The following is a 17,259-nucleotide window of genomic DNA, read 5'->3' on the forward strand; positions in this document are numbered from 1 at the left end:
ATGGTGTTCCCTGTAGTCACCTACGGATGTGAGAGCTGGACCTTAGGGAAGGCTGAGCAAAGGAAGATCGATGCTTTTGAGCTGTGGTGTTGGAGGAAAGTTCTGAGAGTGCCTTGGACTGTGAGAAGATCCAACCAGTCCATCCTCCAGGAAATAAAGCCCGGCTGCTCACTGGAGGGAAAGATACTAGAGACAAAGTTGAAGTACTTTGGCCACATCATGAGGAGACAGCAAAGCCTAGAGAAGACAATTATGCTGGGGAAAGTGGAAGGTAAAAGGAAGAGGGGCCGACCAAGGGCAAGATGGATGGATGGCATCCTTGAAGTGAGTGGACTGACCTTGAAGGAGCTGGGGGTGGTGACGGCCGACAGGGAGCTCTGGCGTGGACTGGTCCATGAGGTTACGAAGAGTCGGAGACGACTGAACGAATGAACAACAAACAATCAAAGAGCATTCTGAACCCCACCAACGATGGAATTCAAGCAAACTTGGCACACAGTTCTCCCATGACCAACAGAAAATACTGGAAGGGTTTGGTGGGCAGTATCCTTTGGTTTTGGAGTTGTAGACATCTCTTCCTCTTTCATGAATATGTCTTAATCCCTTTTTCAAGTCCTGAAAATCCATATGGCAAACTATTTATTGTATATCCCATAATTATTCCAGCACGGAACCCAAGTCAGCTAACAGCATGGACTGAACTATTATACAACTTAAAGACATGGACGATAACAAGAGTTTAACAGTGGAATAAATTATTTTATTAAAATACTATTTTCTTTAAAAAGCATTTGGAAGTGTAAGACACTACTTATATGTGTAAAGTATTTTATTTTGAGCAGGATTTTGTTTTCACACAGCCATATAACCCAGAATATCAAGGCAGAAAATCCCACAACATCTGCTTTGAACTGGGTTATCTGAGTCCGCACTGCCATATCTTCCAGTTCAAAGCAGAAAATGAGGGATTTTATTCAGCTTTGTGAAAGGGGCCTAAGTTCCTTGGTAGACCTCACTTCAGTTTCTGTGCTGTAAAACAGGAGCAAATAAATTCTATCTACTTTCTCCACTTCTGGGTCACTTTTTAGACAGGATAGGGCTCTTATACATGCTCAGAGAAGTCCCACATCCTTGTGTTACCACTTCACATATAGATATCAGAGTAAGATTTAGAAAGCGCTGGCTCAAAGGCAATCAAAATGCTTCTAAAGATGTGGGAGCGATTACTCACTTGTGAGAAGGACATATGTTAAGTGGCACTCCATTATCACAATGCTGCACACCTCCACAGTAAATTCAGTTACTGCTTTCCCACATAATACAGTGCTCATTCTAATCACCAACTAGTAATACGACGATTTGTTTGCTACAAAACCAGTGATTTTCCCCATACAGAATATACTGGAAAGAACTTGAAACATTCACAAATGAAACTTGTTTGTTTCTAATTTTGAACACTGAAAACTATGAAGGAAAATAAGAATATTACAAGAGGTTAGAACAGGTTACTCATTTTTATTAACAATTCAGAATCACTTATACAGAAATATTTTGCATAGACTTAGGCATAATATAATCTCCACTCCCATCTTCAAGTAAACATTCTCAATGGAACAAAATCCCAAATTGATTTCCATAATTTAGAAGTTACAACTATTTAAAAAACAACAACATAGAAGTAAACTTGAACAACTCCTCATTTTAATGGGGCATGTGCAGGACAGGCTGCTGGATAGCTGTGCAAAATAGAACACCACAATAATTGCCACAAATGTGCAGGACAAAATAAAACCAGAACTTGAAAATGCATCCCTTAATGTATGCCATTAATACAAATTTCAAATGATGATTGTTCTAATATATAAATAAAAGCCACCAGTAACATTAGTATAAATAAATAAAAACACAGAAAAATTTGGCATATTACTGCATTAAAAAATAATCAGGAATGTGTACCATCATTATGAAGTGTTAAAAAATGAACAGTTTTGTCCAGTGCATATAAACCTAGGTTGAAAGATGTTGCTCAGATCTATGACTTTTAGTGTTTAGAGGCAACATTTTAAATTTAACAGGCATTTTCTATCAGATCTCCTTTAATGCATGCTCAACAGTCAGTTCTTTCATTTCACCAAGCAATCAGGGACATGAGGGAAACATGGATTTACTCCATTTCATAGAAGGCTGGAATCCCTTTCCAAGTTTTTGTTGGTCAAGATTAGAGAACAGCAAACTTCTTTACTAGGGAAAACTGTCTGAAATAAGTTCTGCCAGTATGATTTGACCTGCGATAATTGCTTTTTGTCTAGCATTTTATTAATGTGAACTTGTTGAGTCTATGGACTGTAATAAAGTGTTGTTCTTATAGGATTTAATGGTATGTTTACTTCTTGAAGAATGTGAAAGCAATCCTATTGGATTGCTGTGAGTTTTCTGGGCTGTATGGCCATATTCCAGAAGCATTTGCTCCTGACGTTTCACCCACATCTATGGCAGGCATCCTCAGAGGTTGTGAGGTCACAGCGAAACGTCATGAGAGAATATTTCCGGAACATGGCCATACAGCCCGGAAAACTCACAGCAACCCAGTGATTCTGGCCATGAAAGCCTTCAACAACACAGTTCCATTGGAGTTAAGCTGTTTAACAAAAGAGGTAGATTAGCTTGTATGCAATGATTCTGGGAAAGAAAATCCAAATCTCATCATGAACAAGTTTTCTAAGAAGTCATTTTCTTCTTCCCGTGTTGAAGAAGAAAATGACTTAAACTTCAGCTAAATAGTCTACTATACAGAGAGTAAAATGATTATATATATATAATGTACTAGGCTAAGATAAGGATAGTAGGATATATTCAATTATAATTTAGGCTTTGTGACATATCAAGTGGTATTACCTTGTCATTAGGCGTGAATTCCACCTGGAAGATGAAAATTGCAAATGTCCTTAACAGTCAAATTCAAAGTACAGTTCTCAGCTATTTGAAATAATATAAATAAAACTTGACAGGCAAGCCAAACGGACTGTCAAAGCACTAGAATGGTACATCATATCCCTATTTGCATTGATAAGCTATCCAAAAAGTAAAAAAAAATCTTCCAATCACTAAATGTGCATGTTTGTGTGTGTGTATATTATAAAATACATCCGAGTATTCCTTATCTAAGGAAATGCTGTGGAAGTCATGGAGTTGCCTTGAAGTCACACTACTACTACTACTATTCTAGTTTTACAGTCCAAAATTCCAAAAAGTTGGATTTCCAAAATTATTGTAACATGTTTTGGAAGTACTCAACCCCCTTTTCTTTAATTATGAAGTATCTATCAAAAGATTCAAGCTTGGTAGAAGCATCTGCTTTGTTTCAGGCAATAACATGCCTGCCCTCCACCTAGATTTCCTACTTACTAACCTACTTCTGTTTCCTACCACTTCATCCTTTACAAAGTGACAAATGGCAGTGTTTCTAATAAAACCCCTACTGGCTTTGCTAAATACATATATTGATGTCTGTGCTCTCTACAGAGCATCTACCTTCATTCCCCTTCAATTACTTTTCCCTTTTATTCTTGTTTGTTTACTAAATAGTCCCTATAACTTCTACTCATCTGCTTTCAATGGTTACAGCCATTAATTCTTCCCTGCAGAGTTAAAGTATCTTATTTAAGAAAATCATATTGAGTGTTGCATACTGGATATTAGGAAGAGATAAATGCAATAAATCTTTCTATATTTCTTGGGGGGGGGGGGGGATGACATCTAATTTGCACATGTGGAAGTAACATTCCATATTTTTAGAATATTCAAATGAACCCTTTTCAGGTTATTGTAGGTCTTTACACACTCTAAAAGGAATCCAATTTGAGGATGTCGAGGTGGTACACGGAATTCCAGTTTACCATTAATTTTAATATAGCAGTATTTTAAATGTCCTCCTCAAGTCTTTTGGAGATCCCTAACTTCTTCAAGTCACTCAGCTCGAAAGAGATACTTACTTCATGTCAAGGTACTCAGGTACTTAATGAATGAATTTCCAGGGCTAACAATTAACCAATAAATGGCTCAGGTTGCATCTGATCTATTTGTCCAAAGATACAAAAGGGTCCAGTGTTCGAGTTCACAGCTGTCATTGGCTATTGTGTGAAATTCACTGTCTGGTCCTTTGAAGGCCATGTTTACAACTTAGTGCATTAGGTGGCTATTCTGGATAGAAAAGGGTGTCCATGTCAAAATCTGTATGACTGCAATGCAGAGAGGAATCAGGCAAATCATGTAGAACATGGCATCATGGAGACCTAAAAACAAACTGGGGGGGAAAGTCCAATTTTTTCAAGTTCAGTATTCAGAGGACTCATTACAAAACCCAAATAATTACAGTACATATATAGAAAAATTCTGTTGTCCTACAGAAGATAATAAAATTATATTAACTTTATTTTGCTGGACTAGTAAATAGAATGAAAGAACTATATGTCAATTGAATTCAAACAAACAATGGCACATGCAATTCTGAACAAGTGGTGCTGTCAAAGCCATGTATACTATTTCTATAAAACATTTTTCTTGCTTTGCTACCCTTGTATTTCACAAAGATGTCCTGCAAAATATGTGCCTCATTCATTTTAATAAGATTCCATACAAACTAGGGAACTCTCTGGAGGTGTAGCATTCTGAAATAGTTGCAGTTTAGAAAACAATATTTAGTGACAGCTCAACACAAGAAGTTTATTTCTCTGCATGTCCATTCATGTCTATTTCTCAGTTAACAACAAACAAGTAATTGTGTGGGAAAATGGAGCTGTGAATCAGGCATAGACTTTTTTTTTTTTGCTCCAAACACAGGATTCACTACAGTTGTGGTCTGTGCACAGTCCAATTTGTATTTTGGTTATTTGTTCAATATACTAAAGGAGAGACTGGTCTGACTGTATGGGGAAAGCAATAAATTTTATGCAAATCTGCCTTTGGGGTCCTAGTACTCTGGAGGTGATGATGAAATCTGCAATATACTAAAACAAATTCCCGACTAATGTATCTATGCATACGTGTGTATAAAACACTTGATAGCATTAACATTTAATATCTTTCTGACACTTACTGTGGGTCAGGCTGGATGGCTTTGTTATTCAGTTGTGCGTACCCAAACTGATTTAGTATTGTAACCACAAGCATAGGGGCTAAAGACTGAGCTGGTTTCGTAAACAGGGCATTTGTTCCAAAGACCATAGAAGAAAGTGGTGATCTGAAAAGTCAGCAGAGATTTTGTGTTACAAGCCATTATCAATGTGAATAAAGTGTAAGATCTCATTTCACAATATAGTGGTAATGACTGAACAAGAATGCATTGGCCAGTTAGATTCTGGATTGATCAATTTATTTTCACTATGAATATAACCATGACCAAGCTTGGATTCTGATTCTTCAAATCCTAATACAGAGGATATTTTTCTTATGAATAATGAAAAGGGAACCTTCTCAGCTCCCAGAAACTTCTTAACATGTTTAATATTCTTTTAGACTAAAACCTTTGTCAGCTGAATAAAGTATTCAAGCAGAATCACCATCTAGTTTCAAATGTAAGAAAAGGAAAGGAAAAAAATGTGTAAAAGGGTTGATACAGAAAAAATTAGCAGTAATAGATTGCAAGGAGCTGAATGCTTTGCTGATCTGCCAGTAAAGGTAAAGGTTTCGCTTGACATTAAGTTTAGTTGTGTCAGAGTCTGGGGTATGGTATTCATCTACATTTCTAAGCCAAAGAGCTGGCGTTGTCCGTAGATACCTTCAAGGCCATATGGCCAGCATGACTGGATGGAGCACCGTTACCTTCCTGTTGGAGTAGTACACCTATTGATCTACTCACATTTGAATGTTTTCAAACTGCTAGGTTGGCAGAAGCTGGGGCTAACAGTGGGAGCTCACCCCTCTGCAGATTCGAACCGCTGACCTTTCGGTCAGCAAGTTCAGCAGCTCAGCAATTTAACCTGCTGCACCACCAGGGGCTCCAATCTGCCAGTAGTATGTGCAAAATAATTTAGCATTATTAGCTATGATAAATGTGTATATAAGTATAAAATACTACCTTCTTTTATATTTCTTTAAATCTTCATCCACAATATCAGCCAAAGGCAGATTAAACAAACTGAAGGCAGCTTGAACAATTACCCTAAATAAATAGGAAAGCAGGTTTTGTTTCTGAAGAAACAAAATATGTATATGAAGCATTTAGAAACAAAAACATTAATAAATACACAGCGCTGGAAATAAATATCAGGACTCAATTAGTGGCCAAAACAAACATTCCAGAACCGAACAGATAAAAATCCAATATACCTGAAATGTGACAATTATGGAATCCCAGTGCCTTTCATTTTAAGACAATTGCAGCTTGTGCTACTCTTAAGTTACATGGTGAATCTGTGTTCCTTATTTCCTTGAATTAATATCCAAAATAACAGTTAATAGATAAAACAATATTTAATACTAACTTTCCCAGTGATGCTAAAGACTATGATTAATAGTTCCAATAATTACTGCAAAAATTCAAGAGTCCTTGTAGTTCAGAAGTCCATCTAATCAGGTTTTCTACAACTTCTCAGCTGCTCTACCTATAGTTTCCATCTATCCCCAGATTGCCTGGCTAATAATCTGTAGACCATAGGTCTGATCTCTCCAACCCGGAGTTTGCCATGAGTATAAACAACCAGAAGTTTCCAGGAAATGCACAAACAGGATATGAAAGGAATAGTCAAAAGTAAGGCTATTCAGATGAAAAAGTGCAAACAGAGCATTTGTATATGAGTTTGTCTAATACCCTTTTAAAGAAGCAGAGGTCTTCAGTAATATCTTCCAGGTATGTTAGCAATATAAAAACATTTCACATTGCCAAGACTGGGTACAGAAACAGCCATCTTCCTTTCTGCCTGGTGGTGTTGTTTCTTCCACCATCCTAAGGCACAGTAACCCACTGACAGTAGCTAGCCCAATTCATCATTGCGCTTCCATCAAATTCAGGCAGCCTTTGAACCTAAAGGAGCTTTCCAAAAGGTGTCTAACATGTGGGAAATACTTACATATTTCCTGTAAGATAAGCAGCCAGAAGGTAGTAGTGTTCTACACCTAGAAAAAACATGGCAGCTGCAGCCATCACTTCCAAGTAGAAGGAATATAGGACAATCTTATAGTAACCAAATTTCCGCAACAAAGTTTGACTGATGAGCACAAGACACTGAAAGATAAGAGAAAATATTTACCTATAATACTGTAATCCTGCTAAAGAGATGCTAAATATTGCTAGGCTTGCTTTACCTGGATTTTAATAATTAGAAACAAAGATCAAAAATGTCACTTGAGAACACTGGTTTTTGCTCAGTAACATAGAGATTGGCTCTGTGTTCCAACATAAGGAAATACAGGCTCAGTCAGTACCAGAAGGGGACTCAAGGACACAGTTGAGGTGTGCTGCTGGATTCAGCACTGCCAGTGCCTAGCACTTGGCAGGAAAAGTTTGAACAGTTAAGACTAGTGACAGTGAGTCAAGTGCACTGTCTAGAAATGCTTGAACCTACTATGGTGACACACTGTTCCACACCAAAATGACATTTTAGAATGACCACGGGATTCTTATCACTGCAAACACACACTCATGTGCAACTGCACCAAGTACACATATCGCTCAAAGTCAGAGGCACATAATGGCTGACAATGCAGACAACTGAAACTTCTCAGCTGTTTTATTGCATATATTTTCTAGAGACTCACCTGATATAAATTCATTTCAAAATGTGAAAGGCAAATATTTCATCCAAAGCAAAAGACAAAATTGCAAATATGGTGGAACGACTGTATTTTCCCGTTTTATTATTTAATACATGTGGAAAAGCGATTTTAGTTAAGCATTAATTATTTCCAGACCTTCTCCTTAAAAATATAAAATAAATTCTTCAATCATCAAGAGTATTTCATAGTATAAATGTATATGATTTTTAAAATATGTCCTAGGAGCAAATGGGAAAGAATTCAAGCTTCTTTGTACAAATCCATCATGTCAAAAGATTTGTTATACCATATGATAACTGTAGAGTAGGAAGACAATAATGCAGAATTACTAACATCAAGCAATGGGAGGAATTTTCTAGGATTTATGGTAATACATTTTCCTTTCAAGATAAAAAAAAAAGAGTGTTTGTTTGTTTTGCCTACCTGAGGACAAATAAAGCCTGCTCCGTACATGATACTTCTGACAGAAGATGCAAGAACTTCTTTGGGGATGAGATTATCTGCAAAGATCATCATGAAATTGTTGCAAAAGGCCAGGTGGAAGACTTGAAAGAAGTTCATGGTCACAAAAAGCAAGAAGTTTTTCTGGGTCATGATCTGCCTGGTCAACAAAATTATAGAAGACCAAGACAGAGAACCCTCAGCACTCTCTGAAACAACCTCTTCTGCAAGAATCTCCTTTTGTTCATACTCAGTTGTGCTGTAGAGTCCAGTGTAGCACATACAAGCTGTTGCGATAACTCCTACTAAAACTGTAAAGGCTTGGAAAGAGACAAAGTTCTCCATATTATCTGTAATTAAACCACAGAAAAGGATACTGGTAGATCCAACTAAGCTCGCCACCTGGTTATACTTAATCAGCTGGAGCCTACTTTCATGTCGAGTGGAAATTTCAGCAAAAAGTGCACATTGTGCTAGTAAAACAAATGTAAGCAGGCCGTCAAAAGCGCACAAGGCAACAATAAGATGAAGCCCGCTAAGCCAGTCATCTTCTCCATATTGTTTCCAAGGAAACCAAGGAAGCAGAAAGGCCAAAGCATACAAGGGAGCGCCATACAGAATGGAAAACTGGCGTCTAGAGCAGCATGGTACTCTGGAGTTGTCTTGAATATACCCAAAGAGAGGATCATTAATGGCATTCCAGATCATAAAAACAACCTAGGTGAAAACAAAATACAACCATTTGCATTGTTCAGTTACAAAGAACACTATGCAAATGAACACAATATGAAATAAATGCAATGTGAAATGGAAATATCAAATTTGTTAAATATTTTATCAATTTGATGAATTAAATGGTTGATAACTGATCCATTAAAAACAACAGTGTAGAAAAAAACAGAAAAAGTGTGAAATGGGAAATAGATGATGCTTTGTTGCAAGAAATGAAAACTTAGAAGAAATTTCTGTAGACATAATATGTCATTTTTAAATCGCATCCTTCATCCAAGAAACTCAAGCCATGTAAGTAACTGTCTCCCTCTTATTTCTCCACAATATTCCTAAAACGGATGCCATTATTATTATTATTATTATTATTATTATTATTATTATTTTACTCACACAAAAACACAGTATGACAAAGCAAATGAGATATATATGCTGGATTTCGTATCACAAAATCACAAGTCAAAATGTTTCGGACTGTGTGATGTATTTTCGAATGATGTGCACAGATCCAAGTAGGGATTATTATTATTATTATTATTATTATTATTATTATTATTATATGCAGCTTTATCTCCCCTGAAGGTGACTCAAAGTGGCTTAACATAAAAGCATTAGCATAACTATTTAAAATATACAAAAATACAAACATTAAAACAGGATTAAATATAAACAGTACTAAAAAAAATACAGTTAAAACAAATTCAAAGTTAAAAACCACAACATCCCCTGAATTGATCTTAAATCTTTAAACACCTGTCTGAATAAAAAGGTTTTAGGGATACCAGTGACTGGCTAATAAACCTCATGAACTTACAGATCCTTAAAACAAGGACTGGGACAGAATATAAGAGATGGTCAAAAAGGGAAAAAAACAGCATTTAAATCTGTTATCAACCATATTTATATGATAGCTAGAGCCATCATGTTTGGCAATAAATCAGAAAATTATGAACATGAAAGGGAACTAAAAGTAACTACAATTAAGAAAAGGAAACTTAAAAATTATAAGTATTTTAAAGTTGGGTAATGGAAATAAGCCGTTTTGGTTATGATCATGTCTTATAACATGATCCATTCGTATTGGCTAGGTACAGTCTTAGCCAGCATTATAGCATAACTTTTGTAACACAGTGTTTAATTCTGAATTCAAAACATTTATCTACTGAGAAACAAACCCAATGTACCTGCGCTTGATGGAACGCGGTTTCTGAGATCTTGTATCGGTTTAGAAAAAGTTTAACATAATAGAAATTGAAGATACTATTCATCATTCCAGCACCCAATGTGGTCATGGAGTATGCCAGCGCATTGCGATGAATTCCAGACATAAACTTCATTTTTCAAATATAAGAGTCTCTGTTGTCCCTAGCATAAAATACATACTTATGAAAAATAGTACAGATGGTTGTAATTTTTATCAAAAGCTGAGGACTGAAAGAATATTAGTAAGTCAGTCTTATACAAAAGTAAATCCTGCATTCAGAGAGGAATCAATGCAATTCATACGACATCAGTCCTATCGAGATTTATTTGGAAATATACTCATGTGTGTACAGTATGCTTTATGTTGAAAATAACTGTAAATGGGTGCTATTCAAAATGGGGGTCCAGCTTTCAGGAAAGAAACAAACACCTGTAGCAAATGGTCACAAATGTTATACTGGCCCCTGGCATATTGAGCAAAATAATGAATGAATGAATGAATAAATAAATAAAAACAGTTGAAGTCCCTCCTACATCAGACAGTTTGGGAAGCACTGCTGAAAATGCCTGCAATGCTGTATTAATCAATAAAGCAAAGGCTACCAGAATTTTGTTCTACAGGACTGTAGCAATGCATGAAAAAATATACAATGTGTTGTCAAAGGCTTTCATGGCTGGAATCCCTGATCACTGATCTCACCAACCTCTGAGGATGCCTGCCATAGATGTGGGTGAAACGTCAGGAGTGAATGCTTCTGGAACATGGCCATACAATCCGGAGAACTCTCAGCAACCCAAAAAAATACAATTTATTCATATTCACTTTTTTATAAATACTGCACCTGGCCATCAATTTTAAAAAACTACAACACCGTGCAGCGCTGGACATAATGTAAAGAGGCAAGCAGCACAGTTGATAGTGATAGTGACATTATATTATGATATGTGAGGTTTTTTTTATTAGTTTGCAGAACAGAAAGGTACCTATCACTGAATCATTATCGATAGGTATTTCTGGACCAAATTTAAAATTGTTTACCTAGTTTTGCACACATTTAAAATTCTTGACTTTAGATCAGCCTGAGTTAAGAACAATAATTTTATCCTTTTGCAACTGAAATGTAAGTCAGTCCTTCACATTCGCTGTTGCTTGGAACACGGGACCCTTGTGAAAATGAAATACCAAGAAGAAAGACATAACTAATGTTTTTACCTGAGAGAAAACCTTTCTAGGGATTTTCAGGTCCTCCAATATGAATCTGTGGTCAATTTCTGCTGGACGTTGACCACAGAATTGTACTGCAGGATCTAGAGATTCAGAGAAAGAGCATTATAATCAAATCTACAAAAGTCACATCTACAAATGTGGAGAGCTAACTGTATCCCATCATCTATTTGCTAAAGTAAACATAGGACATGTGCCTGTTAATATTAAATATTGAAGTCACAATTAAACCAATATTTGTTGGTAAATACTATTATTGTGTGTTGTGTTCTGCTATGCTTTGTGTTCTTCTGTTAATATGCATGCACTTGTGTGTATAAATGTAAGCAAGTTTGTGTGATCCTTTACTATGGACAATTTTTAATTATTTATGAATTTCCAGTGTATTAATAATTTTTGTGGTTTTATTTATATATTTTGAAGGGATAAGTTGTTGTCAGGAAGGGGATTCATATTTCTAGTGGGATTCTACATTAAGGAAGCCACAATAAACACTGTGTGACACTTGCAGTAAAGTATTTATGTACATGACAGAATATAAGATTATGCTGGATTGTGGTATGGTATAATAGATGGTTTTGGTGGGAAATTAAATTGGCGATACACATGATGTATGCTTTTAATAATCTCTTCATATTTTCTTGGGGTTTTTTGGCTACTGCCAGAGTTTGAATATTATAGAAATGGCAGACCTGACTGCTTCATTTCAGATAGATTAAACCAATGTTACTTTTCCCACTTAGTACCTATTAAAGGGATAATGCCTTGTTTCAATCATGACCACACATCTTTATGCACATTAATTACAATCTTCACATGATCCATAAGAGGGCAGCATTTCCTAATCGTCGAAGGCTTTCATGGCTGGAATCACTCAGTTCTTGTGGGGTTTTTTGGGCTATATGGCCATGTTCTAGAGGCATTTCTCCTGACGTTTCGCCTGCATCTATGGCAAGCATCCTCAGAGGTGACCTCTGAGGATGCTTGCCATAGATGCAGGCGAAACGTCAGGAGAAATGCCTCTAGAACATGGCCATATAGCCCAAAAAAACCCACAAGAACTGAGATTTCCTAATCGATTTGCCCTTGTCTCACTGCTATAGGATGGCTCTGCATTTTGCCAGAGTTCCAAGGCAAACAAGCAAAAAAGAGAAAGGGGCAGTTTTCAAGATAATTTGTTCCAAAACTGGGATGATTAGTCCACCACCACCACAAGCCCATTTTTGGTCCCAGCACACTAAGAAATGTGTTTGGAAAACAAGCTAAAAAACCTGCATAGGTGGCAGTAATTATCTTTATCAATATTTGGATTCAATCATAGGGTGAATCTACCACACACACACACACACACACACACACAGAATATATGTACTTATCTATGTTTATGTATATGTATGATTGATCCACATATGATACTACACAGCTTGATGAATCTGGCCTCAACTTGGCATACCTACCCATCATGATTCAACTTAAAATACCGGTGGGTCTTTTTTTCTTCTTTTTTTGAGGCGGGGAGGCACTGATAGATGATGGGAGTTGTAGTCACATCCAGAGATCCATGTGTATACTACCCTGGGATGGAGGCCACACTTGGAGATACATACATTTCAAGATCTAACTTTAAAATACTAATGAGGTTAGGGGAGAATGATAGCGAATAATGGGAATTGGAGTCTAGCCATGTCTGGAGAACCACATCATTGCCAGTTCCAATCCAAACAGATTGGGGCAGATTGGAGTTCCAGCTGACCAAATCTAGGGCTAATGGGATTTGTAGCCTGACCAGGACTTGGGCTAATGGAAATTCCAACTCATCACCCATATAATTTTATAAACCTCCCATTATATACAGCTATACATTTTCGAATGGGACAATTCATAAAATCATAAAGCTAATAATGGTTATTTGTATTTGTATTTCTGGGCAACATTAGGCACATAAGACAGATAGGTAATAGCATTGATTAAACAGCTCCGTTTAAAGCAGTGCATGGGATACACGTAAACAGAACTAGGCTGAAACACAAAGAACAAAAAAGTTTTATTGTTTTTTTGTGAGCTCCACTTAAAATACTCAGATTCTGCCATAGTATATATTACAGTATATGAGGTTCTCATAGCCGTCACATTGAATCATTCAGCAGACAAAAAATACAGGAAATAGTGATACAGGAAATAACTTTTCTTGAATTTAACTATACCTGTACAAACCACATACCTTTTCTGCATATAGTCAGACGTTAAATGTTATAACTCAGTTAAGTTAAATGTTATAACTCAGGAAGATAATAGATAGAATAAGAAATGGATTAAATAAAATAAAGATAGAAAAATATAGGGATCTAGAGCAGAAAGTAATAACAAAATGGTATAGGACACCAATTCAATTGGCACATAAGAATCTGAACACTTGTCCTGCCAAGAAAGGATCAGTTTTGTTTTCTGTTGTATTACAGAATAGAACTAGAAACAGCAGGGAAACAAACAGGCGATGATTTTTAAAGCTTAAAAGCTTTTCAACAGTAACACAAACTGTCTGGGGAACAGGGACTACTAGTAAGCATTTAAGCTGAGTGCATGCTCCTCTTATGGCAGGGAGAAGAAAATGTGATTGGCTTCTTAAAAGCTGGCCTCATGCCAACTAATTCTACTTTTATTTCATTATTGGAGGAAAGTGCAGCTTTGTTTTTTTCTTTTTTAATTTGAACTCTTGTATATTTTAATTGTAAGATGTTTAAATCTTGTCAGAATTGCCATCTAAAAATGAATTAGGTGGCTCTCTGTATGCTCAGATTCCATCATCTGTGGCTTGCAAATATTTTTGAAAATCCAGAAAGCAAGCCTCGATTTAGACACAATAAACACTATCTTATTATGCCATTGTGTATTAGCATGTTTACTCAAATCTAATGCTCAGCTTTGTTTGCTAAATTACCTTGCCAAAATTAGGGTGCACATTATATTCGAGTAACACAGTCATCTTAGTGCTGGATCAAAGCTTCAGGAGCTGCATTTGGAGCTCCATTGAGGGACTGGAGGTGAAACCATCCGTTTGTAAAAGATATGGACACAAACATAGATTGGAATAGCAAAATGTATTTCGTATGAAAACCTTTCATTTATGTGTTTAAACTTATATGGTTTCTTGCTTCTTTCACATAGTGTCAGAGGTTTCTCACTGTGTTCATGTGACACACGTAGACACTGCAGCCAACACACGAGTATAGACCGTGCCCTGAGCATTTTGGACTAAAAGATTGCCTATTACACTATGTAACAAAATTTGGGAAAAAATTATGTTCCTGGTTTGAAAGTTTTATTTCCTGTTTAATTGTGCGGTATTTATTTTGAAAGTAGTTATTCTACTCCAGAAACTTCGTTTTTATGGCTGCTACAAACTAGGTTGAATTGGTTGAGACTCTATGAAGATATTCATTGAAAAACCAGAGCAAAATGTGCTGCAGGATGTCGCTCCTGCAATAACAAAGGTTTTGCAGTTTAATACACTTTTTCATTGTGTGGTGCAATGGGTTAAACCCTTCTGCCAGATGAACTGCTGACCGGAAAGTCGTCAGTTTGAATCCATAAGACAGGGTGAGCTCCCATCTGTCAGCTCCAGATTCCCATGCGGGACATGAAAGAAGTCTCCCACAGGATGGTAATACATCTGGGTGTCTCCTGGCTACCTCTTTGCAGACAGCCAACTCTCTCACACCAGAAGTGACTTGCAGTTTCTCAAGTTGCTTCTGACTCGATTAAAAATGTTTTTTTATGACAGAACCAATTAGGAAATGACATTTATAACCCAGGAACAAAAATCCTGTAACATAGTGTTATATACAGCTGCATAAAAAGAGGTTGCTTTCATGCCTTTTGAAATTTTTCAACAGCTGCTGAAAAGTAGGAAGCGGTGCAGCCTGTTCTGGAGGAATGAGGAAAAGCCTCAAGGCATCCTTTTTCTGGCTGCTGGGTCCCATTCACAGACATCTAAATCCAGTTTTGGGGTGAAGCAGTATTGTAGAATTAATGCAGTTTGACACCACTTTAGCTGCCACATAGTAACATCATAGAATCATAGAGTTGGAAGAGACCTCATGGGCTATCCAGTCCAACCCCCTGCCAAGAAGCAAGAATATTGCATTCAAAGCACCCCTGACAGATGGCCATCCAGCCTCTGCTTAAAAGCTTCCAAAGAAGGAGCCTCCACCACACTCCGGGGCAGAGAGTTCCATTGCTGAACGGCTCTTAGTCAGGAAGTTCATCCTCATGTTCAGATGGAATCTCCTTTCTTGTAGGTTGAACCCATTGTTCTGTGTCCTAGTCTCCAGGGTGGCAGAAAACAAGCTTGCTCCCTCCTCCCTGTGACTTCCTCTCACATATTTATAAATGGCTATCCTATCTCCTTATTTCTAAGCCAAAGAGCTGGCATTGTCCGTAGCCACCTCCAAGGTCATGTAGCCAGCATGACTGCATGAAGTGCCATTACCTTCCTGTTGGGGCGGTACCTATTGATCTACTCACATTTGCATGTTTTCAAACTGCTAGGTTGGCAGAAGCTGAGGCTGACAGCGGAAGCTCACGCCGCTTCCTGAAATCAGATCTGTGATCTTTCGGTCAACAAGCTCAACAGCTCCTGGTTTTACCCACTACAACACCAGGGGCTCCATGAACATAAAATATATACAATAATAAATGACACAGGTTACTATGTCATTTATTATTGTATGTATTTTATACACAACTAGACTTAATGTCAGGGGAAACATTTACCTTTACTCATATGAACATAAAATATATACAATAACTAACATATTTTATGTTCATGTGAGTAAAGGTAAAGGTTTCCCCTGACATTAAGGCTAGTTGTGTCCGACTCTGGGAAGTGGCGCTCATCTCCATTTCTAAGCCAAAGAGCCAGTGTTGTCCCTAGACGCCTCCTAGATCATGTGGCCAGCACGACTACGTAGCATGCCTTTTACCTTCCCGCTGGAGCAGTACTTATTGATTTACTCACATTTGCATGTTTTTGAACAGCTAGGTTGGCAGAATCCCCTGATTCAAACCGCAGACCTTTCAGTCAGCAAGTTCAGCAGCTCAACGGTTTAACCCACTGCGCCACTGGGTGAAAATAGTATTCTTAAAAAAAAAATAGTAGGGAAGGTTTCCAGTAATTGAAGTCGAAGAGCCGGTGTTGTCCGTAGACGCCTCCTAGATCATGTGGCCGGCATGACTGCGTGGAATGCCTTTTACCTTCCTATTGATTTACTCACATTTGCATGTTTTTGAACTGCTAGGTTGGCAGAAGCTGGGGCTAACAGCGGGAGCTCATCGGGCTTAAGCGGCTGAGGGGAAAAAAAAGAAAGGTCCTGTGGCTGTTAGGAATGGGGACTGGGAGGTTTAAATGGAGAAAATCAATCTATGTCAGGCCTGGGCCAACTTGGGCCCTCCAGGTGTTTTGGACTTCAACTCCCACAATTCCTAACAGCCTACCGGCTGTTAGGAATTGTGGGAGTTGAAGTCCAAAACACCTGGAGGGCCCAAGTTGGCCCAGGCCTGCACTAGCGAACCCCTCTCAATGTAGTAGCCATTTCCGCGTGTATCTTTGCGGTTCAGACCATTCTAAGAACACGACACGCAACAAGGGAGAGTGACAAAGGAGGCCCCTCCGGCCTGGCGAGGTTCCCATGGCAACGGCCGCGCCCTCCCTCCCTCACGACCGACTAACCGTTCCTTCCGTCTCGAGCGACGCTGAGAAGCACCGGAGGCGGGCTCTCGCCTCCCAAGCCTCACCTCATTGGCCGGGCGGCGGGATTGGACGCCTGCTATTGGCTGCCTGAATCCAGAAAAGGTGGGGGGCGCTTTTTTGAAGAGCGCCTTTGCCACGT

General features: G+C 37.9%; 1 protein-coding gene across 2 annotated transcripts; it reads right to left on the bottom strand.

Moving 5' to 3' along the window:
- Positions 1–1,495: 1,495 nt before the first annotated feature.
- LOC132782015 (transmembrane protein 180-like) lies at positions 1,496–17,170 on the bottom strand. 2 transcript variants are annotated; one of them, XM_067473066.1, is made up of 8 exons: positions 17,100–17,170; positions 11,360–11,454; positions 10,128–10,308; positions 8,197–8,931; positions 7,068–7,222; positions 6,077–6,160; positions 5,096–5,239; positions 1,496–4,303 (listed from the first exon to the last, which is right to left on the bottom strand). In XM_067473066.1, exons 3-8 carry the CDS (start codon positions 10,278–10,280, stop codon positions 4,180–4,182), a joined length of 1,395 nt encoding a protein of 464 aa, XP_067329167.1. In that variant the 5' UTR covers positions 10,281–10,308; positions 11,360–11,454; positions 17,100–17,170; the 3' UTR covers positions 1,496–4,179. The 2 variants fall into 2 exon arrangements, with proteins under 2 accessions (XP_067329167.1, XP_067329169.1); XM_067473068.1 differs by lacking the exon at positions 11,360–11,454 and having other exon boundaries at positions 17,100–17,165.
- Between the last annotated feature and the right edge of the window lie 89 nt (positions 17,171–17,259).

The sequence above is a fragment of the Anolis sagrei genome, chromosome X (genome assembly GCF_037176765.1).
Source record: "Anolis sagrei isolate rAnoSag1 chromosome X, rAnoSag1.mat, whole genome shotgun sequence".
NCBI classification, from domain to species: Eukaryota; Metazoa; Chordata; class Lepidosauria; order Squamata; family Dactyloidae; genus Anolis; species Anolis sagrei.

Coding starts and splice junctions, on each gene's coding strand:
- LOC132782015 (XM_067473066.1), bottom strand. CDS start 10,280: ATGAAGTTTATGTCTGGAATTCATCGCAATGCGCTGGCATACTCCATG. Junction 7,223..8,196: donor CAGGCTTTATTTGTCCTCAG/GTAGGCAAAACA, acceptor CTTATCTTTCAG/TGTCTTGTGCTCATCAGTCA. Junction 5,240..6,076: donor TTAAAGAAATATAAAAGAAG/GTAGTATTTTAT, acceptor CTGACTTTTCAG/ATCACCACTTTCTTCTATGG.